The following is a 14,759-nucleotide window of genomic DNA, read 5'->3' on the forward strand; positions in this document are numbered from 1 at the left end:
GAACTGATGGATTAAGAGAGGTGGAGGAGTCAAGGAAGGTTTGGGGAATCCCAGTAAGCTGATGGACGCTTGTAAGATGAATCACAGGATTCAGTCTCAGAAACACCATGTAGAATGAGAAAAGGAATTCAAGATAGTGATAACTTCTGGGGAGAGAGGGATAGGAACAGGGTTGGTGACAGATACACATGGGGCTTTAATTCTGTCAGTAATGTCTTATGTCTAAGAAAAGGATCTGAAGAAAATTTGGTAAAATACTACAATAAAATTCGGTAAGGTTGGATAGTTGGGTAATGAGTAAGTGAGAGTATATTTTATTCTTCTCTTTTGTCTCTTTAAGAGATTTTGTTTTTAAAAGAGAAGAGCTGTAGGAGTACAGAAGGAAAACTAGCCAGGTAGGATTATAATCAGAAGTTACAATCCGATAGTAGATTTTTGAAGTTTAAAATTTCAGAAGTGGACGGTCCTTGCACACAGGGGAACAAGGTCTTGCGGAAAGGAGTGCTTGGTGTGCTGCTGCCATTTCTTCCGCCTTCAGTTTCTGCGCCTTTCGCAGGGCGTCTGACAGCGCTGTGTTGGGACAAAGCATCCAGAGGTTCACCACCTCTGTGATCTCATAGGAGCCACAGTGAGGAGGGTCCAGGGAAGAATTTACCATTTTCAGTGGAAAACAAATGGCGGTTACTAGCTATGATGACTTTGTACTTTGGGTTTGACTTGCTGCACCTTTCTATATAGTAAGACACCAACTGCTTAAAAAATAATCCGTGAGACAGATACGAAGAGGAGCATTTTAAGATGTGCAGTCTCTTTGGAAAAAGGATCAAACTCTTGAACTCAGCATCCTAGATATGTTTGTAAATAAATTCCTGGCATAAATCCTTAAAAAAGTAAAATAAAATTTCAGAAGTGGAATAATTTTAGATGATGGTAGCCTCCAAGTTTGCCATGTGTGGGTGGGGCTGAGGTGGTGTGGCGCGCGTTTGGATCGAGAAGGTCGCAGGACTACAAGCACCGGGTGTTAGATAATTGGTGACGTGAGCATTGACATAAGCAAGAATCATGACTTGGTTTGAGATGGACAGGAAAGCTGTGAGCTGGATGCCAAAGTGTTCAATGAGTATGGAAGAGTGACCGGATGATCCATCATGAACAGTGATGAAGGAGAATACTACCCAAGGTGGCAAAGTCAGTTTGAAGCAATAGAGAAGAGTTTGGAGAAAAGTTTTTCTCTGAAAGAGCTTTCATGCTTCATCTTCCAGGCTCTCAGAAAAAGAGAAGGAACAGATATCTGAGCAATTGAATGCCCTGAATAAGGCTTACCATGACCTTTGTGATGGTTCAGCAAACCAGCTTCAGCAGCTTCAGAGCCAGCTGGCCCAGCAGACAGAACAAAAGGTACTTTTATTTTTCTCTCCAAATGTTGGAAGGGTACCTTTTGAACGGTATGCAGGCAGCTTTGCTGATTGGGAGTCATGATCACTAGCTTTCCATGACGAGTGTGACTTAATTTTTAACCTCACTGTAGCAGCCATGTGTCTCGTGTTTCTTTACTGGGGTTCCACGATGTGTTGGTCAGTCAAAAATCACTAGAAGGTGCTTACGGCTAACCCGTTAGACCTGGTTCACTGTTGTGTGATCTTCCATTCTGTGGCAGACCACAGTCAAGGAGAACCTAAATGCTATATTATGTCTGATCAGAAGGCAATAAGGTTACTCTGTGGCATTGTCACTCAAAAGTTGATAGCCAAGAGTTCTGAATATTGGGAAGTAAAGGCTGTGAACCTCTTCCCCCCATACTTTTTTCCCTGTCTACTACATAAATGAGAAATGTTAATTTCCAAAAGAAACTGGTGGATTAGCTGCACTGACTGAGACACTGGTTCCCCTTACCCATTGTCGCCCCATCATGTGACATCTTTACCAGTTCCCTCTCATGTTCATTTCCTGGACCATATGGAAGTTGTTAAGTTCCTGCTGGTTGTCCTCAGTTCTTCCTGGATACGTGTGTGTATATGTAAACTTACCATATTATATACATGTGTCTCTGGGATATATATGTGTGTTTGCCTGCTTGTTTCCTATGTTGTGAAGCAATGGCCGAATTCCTTGGGGCAGCCGGAAGTGAGGCTCCTGTGGCAATCGGATTTGGTCTAGATGTTGCTCAAAATGATATTCATACAAAACATGCTTTGACTCTGGTCATGAAATTTGTGCAACGGGAGCTAGAGTTGTAAAGACCACAATGCAGAACCAGCTGTGATTTATTTGAGAGCAGATTTCCAAAAAGAACGTGCTGGTTTAACATGCTCTGTGTGAGGTAGCCCACTTCTAATGGCTCATCGCTTCACCATATATGGGAGTACGTGAAGAGTTTTAACAATTGCTTGCTGGGAACATTCAGTTCTCATTTTGAAAGGTTAAAAAAGGGGAGAAGGAGAGAAAGAAAGTCAAGCTGCTGAGCACCACTACATTGAGCATGATGTGTCCCCTGTTACCGTTTGTGTGTTTCATGTGAAGTATTGTTCTGATTAACTGACATCCTTGCTTACAAGTTTCACTAACCCTTTGGAGTTTAAGCACAAATGCACAAAGGGAAAAGAGGACGACCTGTTTGGGGTTCTTTTTTGCAAAAAAACAAACAGTCGCATGCTGGACGCTAACACCAAGCTTACACTGTGTGTGCGATACGGCTGAGCTGCTCCGTAAGGCTCTCTCTCTTATCTGCCCAAGGCACACCCTGCAACCCTGGTAAGTAGAAGCCTTTTATGTTTTCTTTCCTCTTCTCCCTCTGTCTTTTTCTGCTTGTTTAGGTCAGAATGCCCATGTTTGGTGGGGCTGAAATGAATTTCTCCGGAGTATTTCCCGATACAGTGATTCCTGCCTCTCCTCCAATTACGAGGGTGTTAGAAAGAACAGTCTTTTCTCTTTGGCTAGACTCCAGGCCTTTTTTCAATACCAGCATTTCTGAGACTCTGTGAACTCACAGAAGAAATTAGAGGTTTCCCCAAAGAATCTTTTCCTTTGTCATATTGTCTGCTTCTGCATAGTCTTTACGTGGATTTTGTAAAAGGAATTTTTCACATATTTCAGAGAGTCACATGCCAGTGGGATTTTTCCTTCAATCTATAAAGACTAGCTAAGTTGTAGGTTCACATAGCATACGTTTACCCTATACACGTTAAACTCTACATTCTGGGTCAGAAAACAGAGGGAGGATGAAGAATAACACATAATATTTTAAATAGTGTGGAGAATTCTCAGTTATTCCATTATTTGAACAAATACAGTGAGATGAAGATGCGACCCAGATCTGCTTCCTCATTTGCTGTCTGTTCTGCATCTCCGATAGTGTGCAACTAATCAAGCTTGAAATCCTCAGGGCATGTTTTTAAAATCTGGGGGAAATAGGTTAATGATTTTAAGGATTTCCTTACTATTTATCAGCTTATTTGTTTATTCATCAAATGTTTCTTTAACTGCTGGTACGAGTCCTGGACATCCACTGGGCAAAGTACCTGCTCTTACGGAGCTTACGTCTCCCTGAGACAGAAATGAAATGCATTATATAGGAGGCAAGGAAGTGATTGGCAGTTAACGTCAATAAGATCCTCCATGAATAAGTTGAGTTAAATAAGGATCAAAAAGTAACACTGACTAAAGGGGGATAGATAAAAGCATGTATAGAAGACGAAGATAATGCACACTAACAAGAAGAAGTGGAAAGTTGGAGATTAATAAAAGTGATGAAGTGTTCTAAGTGGTAGAACGCTGGAAAGATTTAATTTCTGAATAACATCATATTGCGATGAAAGGCTTCAAAATAGGAATTCTTCAGAAGCTGTTTTCAGGCTTTTTTGTGAGGGTAATTTTGACAGTGTGTTAAGGCTTGCCTTATTCTCTGTCGTTAGTACCTAATTCCTGTGTAAGATGCAGCTCTACTGTGCTTATCCTTCCTGCTCTTCGGATCTGACTGGGGAGGCAGTATAATAGCTTGAGATTTAGAGTAAGATCTTGGTTTGATTCTGGAACTCATTCATTTTGTGACCTTGGACAAGTTACCTAATCTCTCTGTACCTCAGTTTCTTATCTGCAAACTAAAAATTAATTGCTTTCATAGGATTGTTGTGGGGGTGTCAGTGCTTAATAAATATATTAAGTGTCCAACAAGTAGTAGCTGTCATCATGATGATTGTACTACCCATTCTAGCCTGGACTAGAAGAAAAGTTATTAGTGGTTCCAGAGTCAAGAGTCCCTAGTCTGCTCCTTCCTTGACTTGCTACTTCCAATTCCTAGAGCTAATTTAACTCAGAGCCATTGCCATGGGACACGCTAGCACTGGCCACCAAGAGTATGACCGCTCCAGTTGCTAAACAGCTGCCTGAGTAATATACACAGGGCCATTTACTGAGCTGCACAGCTGTTGCTGGGCTGCTTAAGTCTCCTTCGAATCCTGTGGACCCATCGCGCTGAACTCATCGGCAGGGAGGTCCTACTTCAAGAGTCTTCTGCGTGGATTGCAACACTGAGAAGTTGTTGTATGGGGTTGAATTCTCACTTTGGGGGAGCTGGTATGTGTCTGTAGGAGCCTTTGTGGTGATGTAGTCTTATAAATAGCTGTCCCCTCACTTTCACTGCTTGCTACTTTGTAGAGCTTGTCACTCAGATATGCTTAATGCTACCATCCCTTGAGTAATCTGTGAACTTCTGGCCATGTTAAACATTCTGTAGTTTAGAAAAATTCTTTTTTAGCATTAACACTGCCAGGCTTCAGAATGTTTCCTACAGGTTGGGGCTCATCCAGGCTGGGTTTTTCTTGTGGTCAGAATTTGATATACTGTAGTTCTTTGAATGATTCTTTTCAACAATTGTGCTTCTCTGATTCAGTGTTCTTTTTCATTTTCTCTTGTAGGGCTGCAGAGCAGTTGCTGGGGTGATTGACCTAGGCACAGTGGAGATATTTCCCATCTTCAGAGCCATGCAAAAGGGCCTCATTGACCAAGACACAGGCCTTGTGCTCCTGGAATCCCAGGTTATCATGTCTGGCCTCATTGCCCCTGAGACCAGTGAAAAGCTGTCTTTGGAGGAGGGCCTAGCCAGAAACCTCATTAATCCCCAGATATACCAGCAGCTCCAGGAACTAGAGGATGCCCTGTCCTTAATCAGCAGGCTTACTGAGAACAAAGGCCCTCTTTCTGTGGTGGAAGCAATTGAAAAGAAAATAATCAATGAGAAAGTTGGACTGAAAATCTTAGAAGCTCACCTGGCAACTGGAAGTTTCAGTCTCCCCCCTGATGAGAACTGTATTAACCTAGAGGAGGCTTTTCACCAAGGCCTCATTTCTGCCTGGCTTTACTCAGTGTTAGAGTCTCACCTGAGATCATCCAAGAACTTGATAGACCCTAACACAGCTGAGAAAATCGGTTTACTGGATCTGATGAGGAGATGTATTGTCTACCAGGAATCAGGGTTGAAATTGCTGCCTGTCAAGCAATTGGCAGGGGGAATGGTGAGCTTGAAATCAGGCCGGAAGGTTAGCATTTTCCGTGCAGTTCAGGAAGGGCTAATAGATAGGCAGGTCACTGTCCGGGTGCTGGAAGCTCAGCTTTTTGCTGGAGGCATAGTAGATCCAAGAACAGGACACAGACTTACAGTGGGAGAGGCTGTGAGACATAATTTGATTGACCAAGATATGGCCTGTGCTCTTCTCATAAGGCAGCTTCAGACAGGAGGCATCATAGACACTGTCACTGGGCGTAGGCTGACAGTAGATGAAGCAGTGAGCAATGATCTAATAGCTGCTAAGATTGCACTTGTGATTCTGGAGTCCCTGTGGTCACTCATGGGGTTGCTATGGCCCGAGTCCGGAGAGATTCTCCCAATTACAGATGCCCTGGAACAAGGTATTGTGTCTACTGAACTAGCCCATAAAATCCTTAGTGGCCGACAGCATATTAAAGCCCTATATCTACCAGCAACCACAGAGATTTGGTCCTGGAAAAAAGCAGTAGAAAATGGTATGTTAGACAAAGATCTTGCCAATAACTTGAAGTCAATTTGTATCCCTGATGTGATGCCCCACATGCAATTAGCAGACTCTTTAGAACGAAGCAAATTGAACACGAATCCTGGAGCAGCAGGTGTGCTGTGTAGCAAGGGCCAAACTGAGGGCATCGCAAGCCATAACGAGAAGCTGCTGTTTCATCTGATGACTCACAGCTATATTAATGTGCGGGATGGACAGAGGCTGCTCCTGTTGGACAATGAGCTGATAGAGGCACTAACAGCAAGAGGTGATCAAGCAAGTCCTCCAGAAGTGTTTGGAAGTGGGCACCAGAGACTAGATGCTCCTGAGAAATTACAAGAATCGGTGAACGTGAAAATCACAGAAACTTTCTGTGATGGGCTGACTGTGAGGCCACATGAGTTCCAGTTTTCTTCTCAGAACAAAGAAGATCCTGATCAGGCAAATTGCACTGAAGCAAAAGGCAAAAAGACCATTGTAGAAACAGAAGAGAACACCAAAAGGGACCTGTTTGTAGGGCAACAAAAAGTGGGAAATCCAAATGTTGATACTTTGAAGGTCATAGATAAAGTCAAGTCAGAGTTTAAAAGGCAGTTGTTAGATACCAAAAAGGAAGACCAAATAGAAGTGTCTACCAGAGAAAATGTCAACAAAGGATTTCTCCTTATGGTACCTCCTGAGGAAGCAGAAGATGTGACTTTGGTGGAGGACAAAGATCCTTTTCCTGTTGAATCACCAAAGGAGGAATGGCAGACTCTCAGAAAGACTTCCTTTATGTGTCAGAAAGAACAAGCAGACACACTTGAAACTGAATATACTCTAGGTGAAACTGGAAGACCTCTCATAAAACCCCAAAGCAGAAAGTCACAGTTTCAAGTAGAGAAAGCTCTAGTTTTAGAATCGGAACTAAAGTCTGAAAAGGACAAGAATATTCATCTGGGCAGAAAGAAAGCATTAAATAAGACTTGTTTGGGTAGGGATGACCATAAACAAAGTCCAGAAGGACACAGCATGGCAGGTGGTGGTATGATGTTGTTAGAAAAGACAGACAAGGAAGCTAATGGCAGTGAAACTTCCCTGTCATGCAGTCATCCTTCAGAGTTGCTTGAAGAAGCTACCTTAAATATATTATCTACACAATTACTAGAGGGCGGTATCTTTCATGAACAGACAGGTCAAAAACTCTTACTAAATGAAGCAATAGCCCGAGGCCTTGTGCCTAGTCACACTGCTGTGAAACTTTTGGGAAAGCTGAACATGTTTCGGGGCTTCTTTGACTCTCAGACCTGCGAGTCTTTGAAAACTGAAGAAGTCATTGATGAAGGTCTAATGGATGAGAAATTGTTACACAATGTCCTCATGGCAGACAAAGCTATAAGTGGCGTCTTAGACCCTCGTACCCACACACTCTGCTCTGTGAAGGAAGCAGTTGCCATTGGACTTCTTGACACACAAACAGCCACCAGAATTTTAGAGGGGCAGGTGGTGACTGGTGGAATTGTTGACCTGAAACGAGGCAAAAAGGTTTCAGTAACTTTGGCCTCAAATCTTGGCTTGGTGGACAGTGCTGACCAGACAGAGCTTATAAATCTGGAGAAAGCTTCTAAAGGCAGAGATGCTGAAAAAGCAGTTAGAGAGAGATTAATTAGCTTACAATTGGAAACAACTGGAATTATGGACCCTGACAGCAAAGCCCCTTTAACAGTTGTGCAGTCCATCGACAGAGGGCTTTTGGAGAGGGATGAGGCCATGCAGTTGTTGACAAAGCAGGTGGTAGATGGAGGTATCATTCACCATATATCTGGGATGAGACTTTCTGTTGATAGTGCCTTTAAACATGGCATTATTGATGAAGATTTAGCCGAGCAACTCAAAAAAGTTGAGAGCTTAAGCCTCCATCAGTTCTCTCATCCTGAAACAAAGGAAACTATTTCCCTCTCTGAAGCCATAAAATTAGATCTTGTTACCCCGGACTTGAAGAGAGAAATCCAAGAAATTCAGGCCTTGACTGGAAGCTTTATAGATCTCATTTCTGGCCAGAGATTGACCTTGGCAGAAGCTGAAAAAGAAGGACTCTTAACTAATAAAGAAATGTTGTCTTCAGGAATGATGAATGGGATTATAGATCCTGAGAATTACAGAATTGTTCCCTATGCAGAATTAGTAAAAAAGTGTAAGATTGATATTGAATCTGGACAGAGGTATCTAGAAGTAATCCCCTTCTCAGACATTAAAGATGGAGCAAGTGACAAAGTACTTACATTGTCTCAAGCAATTCAGCTTGGAAAAGTAGATTTTGCAGCTACACTGAAGGTTCTGGAAGCTCAGGCAAATGCTGGAGGAATTATAGACACTGCCACGGGGAAAAGATTGACATTGGCATCAGCTTTGGAACAGAAATTAGTGGATGAAAGCATGGTCCGAGTTATTGCATCCCGTCAGGTGTTAGATGGAGGAATTATTGACATATTTAATGATCAGAGAGTAACTTTAAAGGAAGCTATTGAGAAAAGACTTATTAGCCCTGAACTGGCAACTATAATCCAAGTAGATACCTTCGAGTCCTGTGATCACCAGGCTCAGAGTGAAAAGCAAGGTGGAAGTGAAGTATGTGAACTAAAGAAAGAATTTCTAAGAAAGGAAATGTTAATTGCTTGCAGTCAGACTGCTGAAATGAGTTGTGGTAAAGGAGAAAGTGAGAAATTATTTCAAATTGAAAACCAGTCTGCGCAGAAAAAGGTTAAAGTGAGAGTTTCTAATGGGGAGCAGGCAAAAAAGAGCAGGGAAATTTCATTAAAGGAATTGGAATGCAAGGGTCAGGTTAGGAGATCTTCTCGAGGTGCTAAAGAATCTTTCAGTGTCATAATTTCTAGTGATGGTAAAGGTAAATCATTGGGCCAAAGTTCAGTGACACACCCTCACTCAGAAATTTGTGATTTGAACCCCAAAGAGGTGGCTTATAATACCATGGAAAAAAATACAAATGAAGAGCAAGAAAACATAGTGGCACAGACAGAAATTATTTCTCAAATGAAACAGTTTATATCAGGTCTAGATTCTAAAGAAATAAGGGAAAACCAAGGAGAAATTATTTCAGAAGTACAAGAATCAAATTGTGAAACTCTGGGCAAATTGCCTAGTCAGCAGGTTATGCAGAAACCAATGAAAACCAGGGAGAAAGGTAAGAGAGGAAAGAGGGAGATGACTGTAGAAGAAAGTGTCAAAACACGCAAACCAGCAGTTCTTTCAGAAGAAAAGCTGAATCAGGAAACTGCCATTAGAGATGACCATGACTCTAATATAGAGAGTCAACCTGTGGAAATAACTATAAGTGAAAAAGGGAAAGAAACTGATGGGGAGCTGGGATTTTCTGTTGTTGGTGAAGCTGAAGATTCTTCTTCCCAAATGATACCCAAAGGAATTTCTGTAAGAAATCAAGATGCTTTAACATTCTTCAACTCTAATCAGGTCAGTGAAGGAGATGTGAAAAATTTAAGCCTCTGCTTGACTTTAAAACCAGAAGAAAATTCATCTCAAGAAGTTACTGTTGGGACCCAGAGTGAAATACTCTCTTCTTTGACCCCACAACCTGAAGGATTGTGCTACCAGGAACCAGTTGGAGAAGCCCAAGTTGCAGACACATCCCCAGTTTTCACAACAGAGAAGTCTTTCCGAGGAACCACCAGACAGGAGACCAATTATCATCAAGATTCTTGTGTTACTTTTAAGATTAGGGAAACCAAAGATCTGACTTTCTCATCTAACGAAAGTAAAGAAAAATCATACCAAGAAGTACCTTTTGACTCAACAAGCGCTGTTAAATTGGAAGAAATTAGAGTAGGCTCCAAAGATGTCACTTATTTGGAATTCGCAGACAGAAAGGACCTTCGTCCTCAGGACAACAAAAGTGATGGTGAACATTGCGGAATTCTTGAATCTAAAATAGTAACAACTCAGGAAATCCCTATAGTTACAGGTGCAGAAGCAGGGTCCTTTGAAGGCATAGTGACTCAGGGAGTTCCCAGAGTTTCAGTGTCTCTTCTCCCAGAGAAACTGTCCAAAGATGTATCTCGAAAAGAGAGTACAGGACAAGAGGATGCCACCATTAGTCCTAGTCCAGAAACCCGTGAAGAAGAGATGGTACCCCTAATATCATACCCCACAATGAAGATGGATGAGAAAACACCACAGGAGAAACTCAGAAAGAGCTCAGAGCCTGGCAGTGAACAAACCCCCTTCATGACTGCACCAGGGGGAACGAGTGTGAACCCGGAGCCCTTCAGGGCTGCCAAAGTAAGTTACCCAATGGTGGGTGGGTGGGTGTGTGTGTGTGTGTGTGTGTGTGTGTGTGTGTGTGTGTGTGTCATAGCTAATTTCATGCTAAGACTCTTGACAAGATACTGAGTTTTCATGTGTATAATTGTATACATACATACACTTCAGGGCACTAGATGATTCTCTAAGATATAACTTAGTTCATCATCATCTGTTTGTAACATAGTTGTTGGAAAATTAGGCAGTGGCTCTGAATGTCTTTCTGAAATTTGCAAGGGTTTTAAGTTAGACACTAACATTGAAGCTAATTTAAAATACTGAGGCTATGGTACCTGAAGTCAGAATAGGTTTTGAAAGTTTTGCTAAAATGATGCTTATAGATTGATAATTCAGAGCTTCTGCTCCCTGAGGAAATATAATAAAATCGCTTTTTTGTCTATTGATTTGAGACAATTTAGACAAAATAACATATTTTATTTCATTCCACCCAATGTGTAGTAAAAATTTCTATTCTGTTTTAAGACCCTGCCTGCTTAAAAAGCAAACATAAAGGAGTATGTCAGATTTGAGTGAGTTTTCTTTTTGGCTCCACAGAATGTATTTAACCGGCAGCTCTGCCTAGAACATGATGAGAAGTTGGTATCCTATCTGTCTCTATTACGAGACATTGAAATGAGGACCAAACAAATTCAACCTCTAGAGCTAAATCTGGCAGAGCTACAGGATCTGCTGTGTCAGGCCAAGGTAGGTTCCCAGAGACTTCCTCCAGGCCCATCGGCGTGGAGAAAATAAAGACTATTCAGGAAGAAAAACGTGTTCAAAAACACTACCATTTAATGGACAAAAAATAGATTGGAAAAGTGTAACTAGAGATCTATGAAGAACACCAGGGAGTACTAGTCTCACAAAAGCCAAAGCAGAAGAGACTCAAGGGAGGAGTAGTCGGCAGTGTTAAATGCAGTAGGGAGACTGAGTACAGTGAGGACTAAAAGGGGGTTTAGTGCCTGAGAGTTGCTGGGGACCTTGATAAGAACAGTTACAGTGGAGTCATGGGATATAAACTAGGTTGCATTGAGAATAAACGGGAGGTTGGAAGGTGTGGACAATTAATGTATGTCATTCTTTGCAGAAGCTTGATAGTGCAGGCAAGGGAAGAGAGGTAGAACACTAGCTAGAGGAGATGGACTAAAAGAGGAACGTTCTGAGTGAATTTTTAGGCTGAGTAGAAAGAACCAATAGAAAAGGAGAATTTGAAGTTAGAGGAGAGAGGAAATGCTGACTGGTGGAATGAGGTCCCTGAGGACATGGAAAGACATAGACTTAGACAGCCTTGAGTGGGAGGAGGAATAGCTCTTTGAAATTGGAGGCTGAGAGTTGTCACAGGATTGGAGTCACGATGAGGACAGAGATTGTAGAGGTTTACCAGTTCTCTCAGTATCTAGAGTATGGCCTTGGGCAGGGGGGCTGAAGGGGAAATGAGGATGATGCCCAGAACAACTACCAAACTCTTCCACAGCTGGTTTCTGGCTTCTCTACTGAGGAGTAGCTGAGTGGGAAAGCTGGCTTGGGATATTTTTATATGCATTGGTTCTGTTCCCTTGGGCTTTGGAGTGGAAGACTTGTCCTTTGATTGACTTATATTGCATAACATTATTTAAAGCATAATGACACATATACAAAATAACATATACTTCTGCTCTGTTCTTGGAGAGGCAGCAAGTTGTAGTGCGAGGAGCATTGCACTGAGTCAGAAAACCTGAATCCAAGTCTTGGCTCTCTTGCTTACCAGGTGGGCGACCTCAGGGGAAAACAAATTCACATTTTTAAGCACTGAGGCATCTCTACTGTAAACCCAGGATAATAATATCTACTCTGCCTACTTCAAGAATTATTGTGAGCACCAAATAAACTAGTGAATGTCTATAAAAACATTTTATAAACCCTAAAGCCTGAGTAGGCTTGAGGTGACAGAAAAATGTGTTCACAGCTGATTCCTAGACAGCAAGATTTCTAGTCTTGATTTTGGAGGTAACTCCACTGTATGCCTTCAGGTGGTAGACAGGGAGCTAAAGGATCTGTCCACGGTGGTGAGTCAGGAACTGGAATGTGTGAATCAGATTATCATCAGCCAGCCTCAGGAAGTCCCAGCTCAACTGTTGAAGGCTCTAGAAAAAGATGCCAAGAATCTTCAAAAGTCCCTCAGCTCTGTGAGTGACACCTGGGGTTCCAGACTACTCCACCTCCAGAATGCTGCAGAAGTAAAAAAGGTAGCTTCTTGTTTTTATTCACAAAGGCTCACAAACTCTCGGTAGGCTTGGAGAATTTTATTATCTAATTTGCCATTTATTTCTTAGACTAGAGTTTTAAATCAGTATGAACAGCTAGAAGGCAAACTTCAAGATCTAAGAGCCTGGGTTGGCAATACCCATCTTATTCTGAACAACAAGGAGCATGTCGATGAAACAGATGCCATCGACAGCCTGAGTCACCATCTCCAACAGTGTGAGGTAAGCACTCCACCAGTTCTCGAGCATGTTTCATTTGTCCTTTTGAGTTGTATCAATTTTATTTCTCTGCTAGGCAAACTGGTGTCTGTACTTGCCTTTCTTAGAAAGTCTGACTTTCCATTTGAGAAATAAAGTCAGCTACGTTTAGTTTTTAGTTTTTTTGCGGTACGTGGGCCTCTCACTGTTGTGGCCTCTCCCGTTGCGGAGCACAGGCTCTGGACACGCAGGCTCAGCGGCCATGGCTCATGGGCCCAACTGCTCCACGGCATGTGGGATCTTCCCGGACCGGGGCATGAACCCGTGTCCCCTGCATCGGCAGGCGGACTCTCAACCACTGCGCCACCAGGGAAGCCCCCATGACTCTTTTTGAATTATGGTTTTCTCAGGGTATATGCCCCGTAGTGGGATTGCTGGGTCATATGGTAGTTCTATTTTTAGTTTTTTAAGAACCTCCATACTGTTCTACATAGTGGCTGTATCAATTTACATTCCCACCAACAGTGCAAGAGGGTTCACTTTTCTCCATACCTTCTCCAGCGTTTATTGTTTGTAGAATTTTTGATGATGGCCATTCTGACCGGTGTGAGGTGATACCTCATTGTAGTTTTGATTTCCATTTCTCTAATGATTAGTGATGTGAGTATCCTTTCATGTGTTTGTTGGCTATCTGTATATCTTCTTTGGAGAAATGTCTATTTAGGTCTTCTGCCCATTTTTGGATTGGGTTGGTTGTTTTTTGATATTGAGCTGCAGGAGCTGTATATTTTGGAGATTAATCCTTTGTCAGTTGCTTCGTTTGCAAATATTTTCTCCCATTCTGAGGGTTGTCTTTTCATCTTGTTTGTGGTTTCTTTTGCTGTGCAAAAGCTTTTAAGTTTCATTAGGTCCCATGTGTTTATTTTTGTTTTTATTTCCATTTCTCTAGGAAGGTGGGTCAAAAAGGATCTTGCTGTGATTTATGTCATAGAGTGTTCTGCCTATGTTTTCCTCTCACACGCCAGCTTTGATCAGTGGTCTAGAGCATGGGTTTGCAAACTTTTTCTATACAGGGTTAGATAGTAAGTATTTTAGGCCTTGCAGGTGACCTATTTCTGTGGCAGCCATTCAGCTCTACTGTTGAAACATGAAAGCAGCCATAGACAGTACATAAACAAATGGTTGTGGACATGTTACAATAAAACTTTATTTACGGGCTTCCCTGGTAGCGCAGTGGTTGAGAATCTGCCTGCCAATGCAGGGGACATGGGTTGGAGCCCTGGTCTGGGAAGATCCCACATGCCGCAGAGCAACTAAACCCGTGAGCCACAACTACTGAGCCTGCGCGTCTGGAGCCTGTGCTCCACAACAAGAGAGGCCGCGATAGTGAGAGGCCCGCGCACCGCGATGAAGAGTGGCCCCCGCTCACCGCAACTAGAGAAAGCCCTCGCACAGAAACGAAGACCCAACACAGCCAAAAATAAATTTAAAAAAAAAGTGAAGTTGGAAAATATGAACTTATTTTATAAAAAAAAAAACCTTTATTTACAAAAACAGGTGGCAGGCAGGTTTGGCTCGGGGACTGCAGATTGCCGACCTCTGATCTCGAGAGATGGTTTTCTTTTTGTCAAACTCCCAAGTTATGTGATTCTTTTTATAAGTCAGTGAGAGAAAGTTAAAGATTCTGAGATACATATGAGCCGAGGATTCTCCCCCCCATCCCCACTTCCAACATTGTTGTTTCTTTTGGTTATACTTAAAGTAATATCAGGTGATACTCACGTTGGTTTATCCATGCTCTGCTATAGAGCTTCCTCTCCTAAAATTCTTTCTAAAGTCAGAGCAGAACTAGAGATGTTCCCTCCTATTCCATCCCCTTCATTTTCCCCAGTCTTAGGAGATACAGACCTAAATGTTGTCTGTGGTCAGGCTTCCTTGTATGCAAGCTCGTCCCTCTTTATCTTGCAAGAGTTGG

General features: G+C 42.3%; 1 protein-coding gene across 16 annotated transcripts in view; it reads left to right on the plus strand.

Annotated features, from left to right (window-relative positions):
• Nucleotides 1-14,759, plus strand: part of MACF1 (microtubule actin crosslinking factor 1) — a 344,741-nt gene that overhangs the window by 209,188 nt on the left and 120,794 nt on the right. For 12 of the 16 annotated variants that reach the window (XM_079928860.1, XM_079928859.1, XM_079928851.1 and 9 more), the window contains 5 exons: nucleotides 1,263-1,398; nucleotides 4,914-10,319; nucleotides 10,896-11,045; nucleotides 12,353-12,568; nucleotides 12,656-12,808. In XM_079928860.1, coding sequence (XP_079784986.1) covers nucleotides 1,263-1,398; nucleotides 4,914-10,319; nucleotides 10,896-11,045; nucleotides 12,353-12,568; nucleotides 12,656-12,808 — 6,061 coding nt within the window. The remainder of the gene's footprint in view (nucleotides 1-1,262; nucleotides 1,399-4,913; nucleotides 10,320-10,895; nucleotides 11,046-12,352; nucleotides 12,569-12,655; nucleotides 12,809-14,759) is intronic. The other 4 variants (XM_079928850.1, XM_079928853.1, XM_079928852.1 and 1 more) reach the window with 1 other exon arrangement.

The sequence above is a fragment of the Stenella coeruleoalba genome, assembly GCF_951394435.1.
Source record: "Stenella coeruleoalba genome assembly, chromosome: 1".
Classification (NCBI taxonomy): domain Eukaryota; kingdom Metazoa; phylum Chordata; class Mammalia; order Artiodactyla; family Delphinidae; genus Stenella; species Stenella coeruleoalba.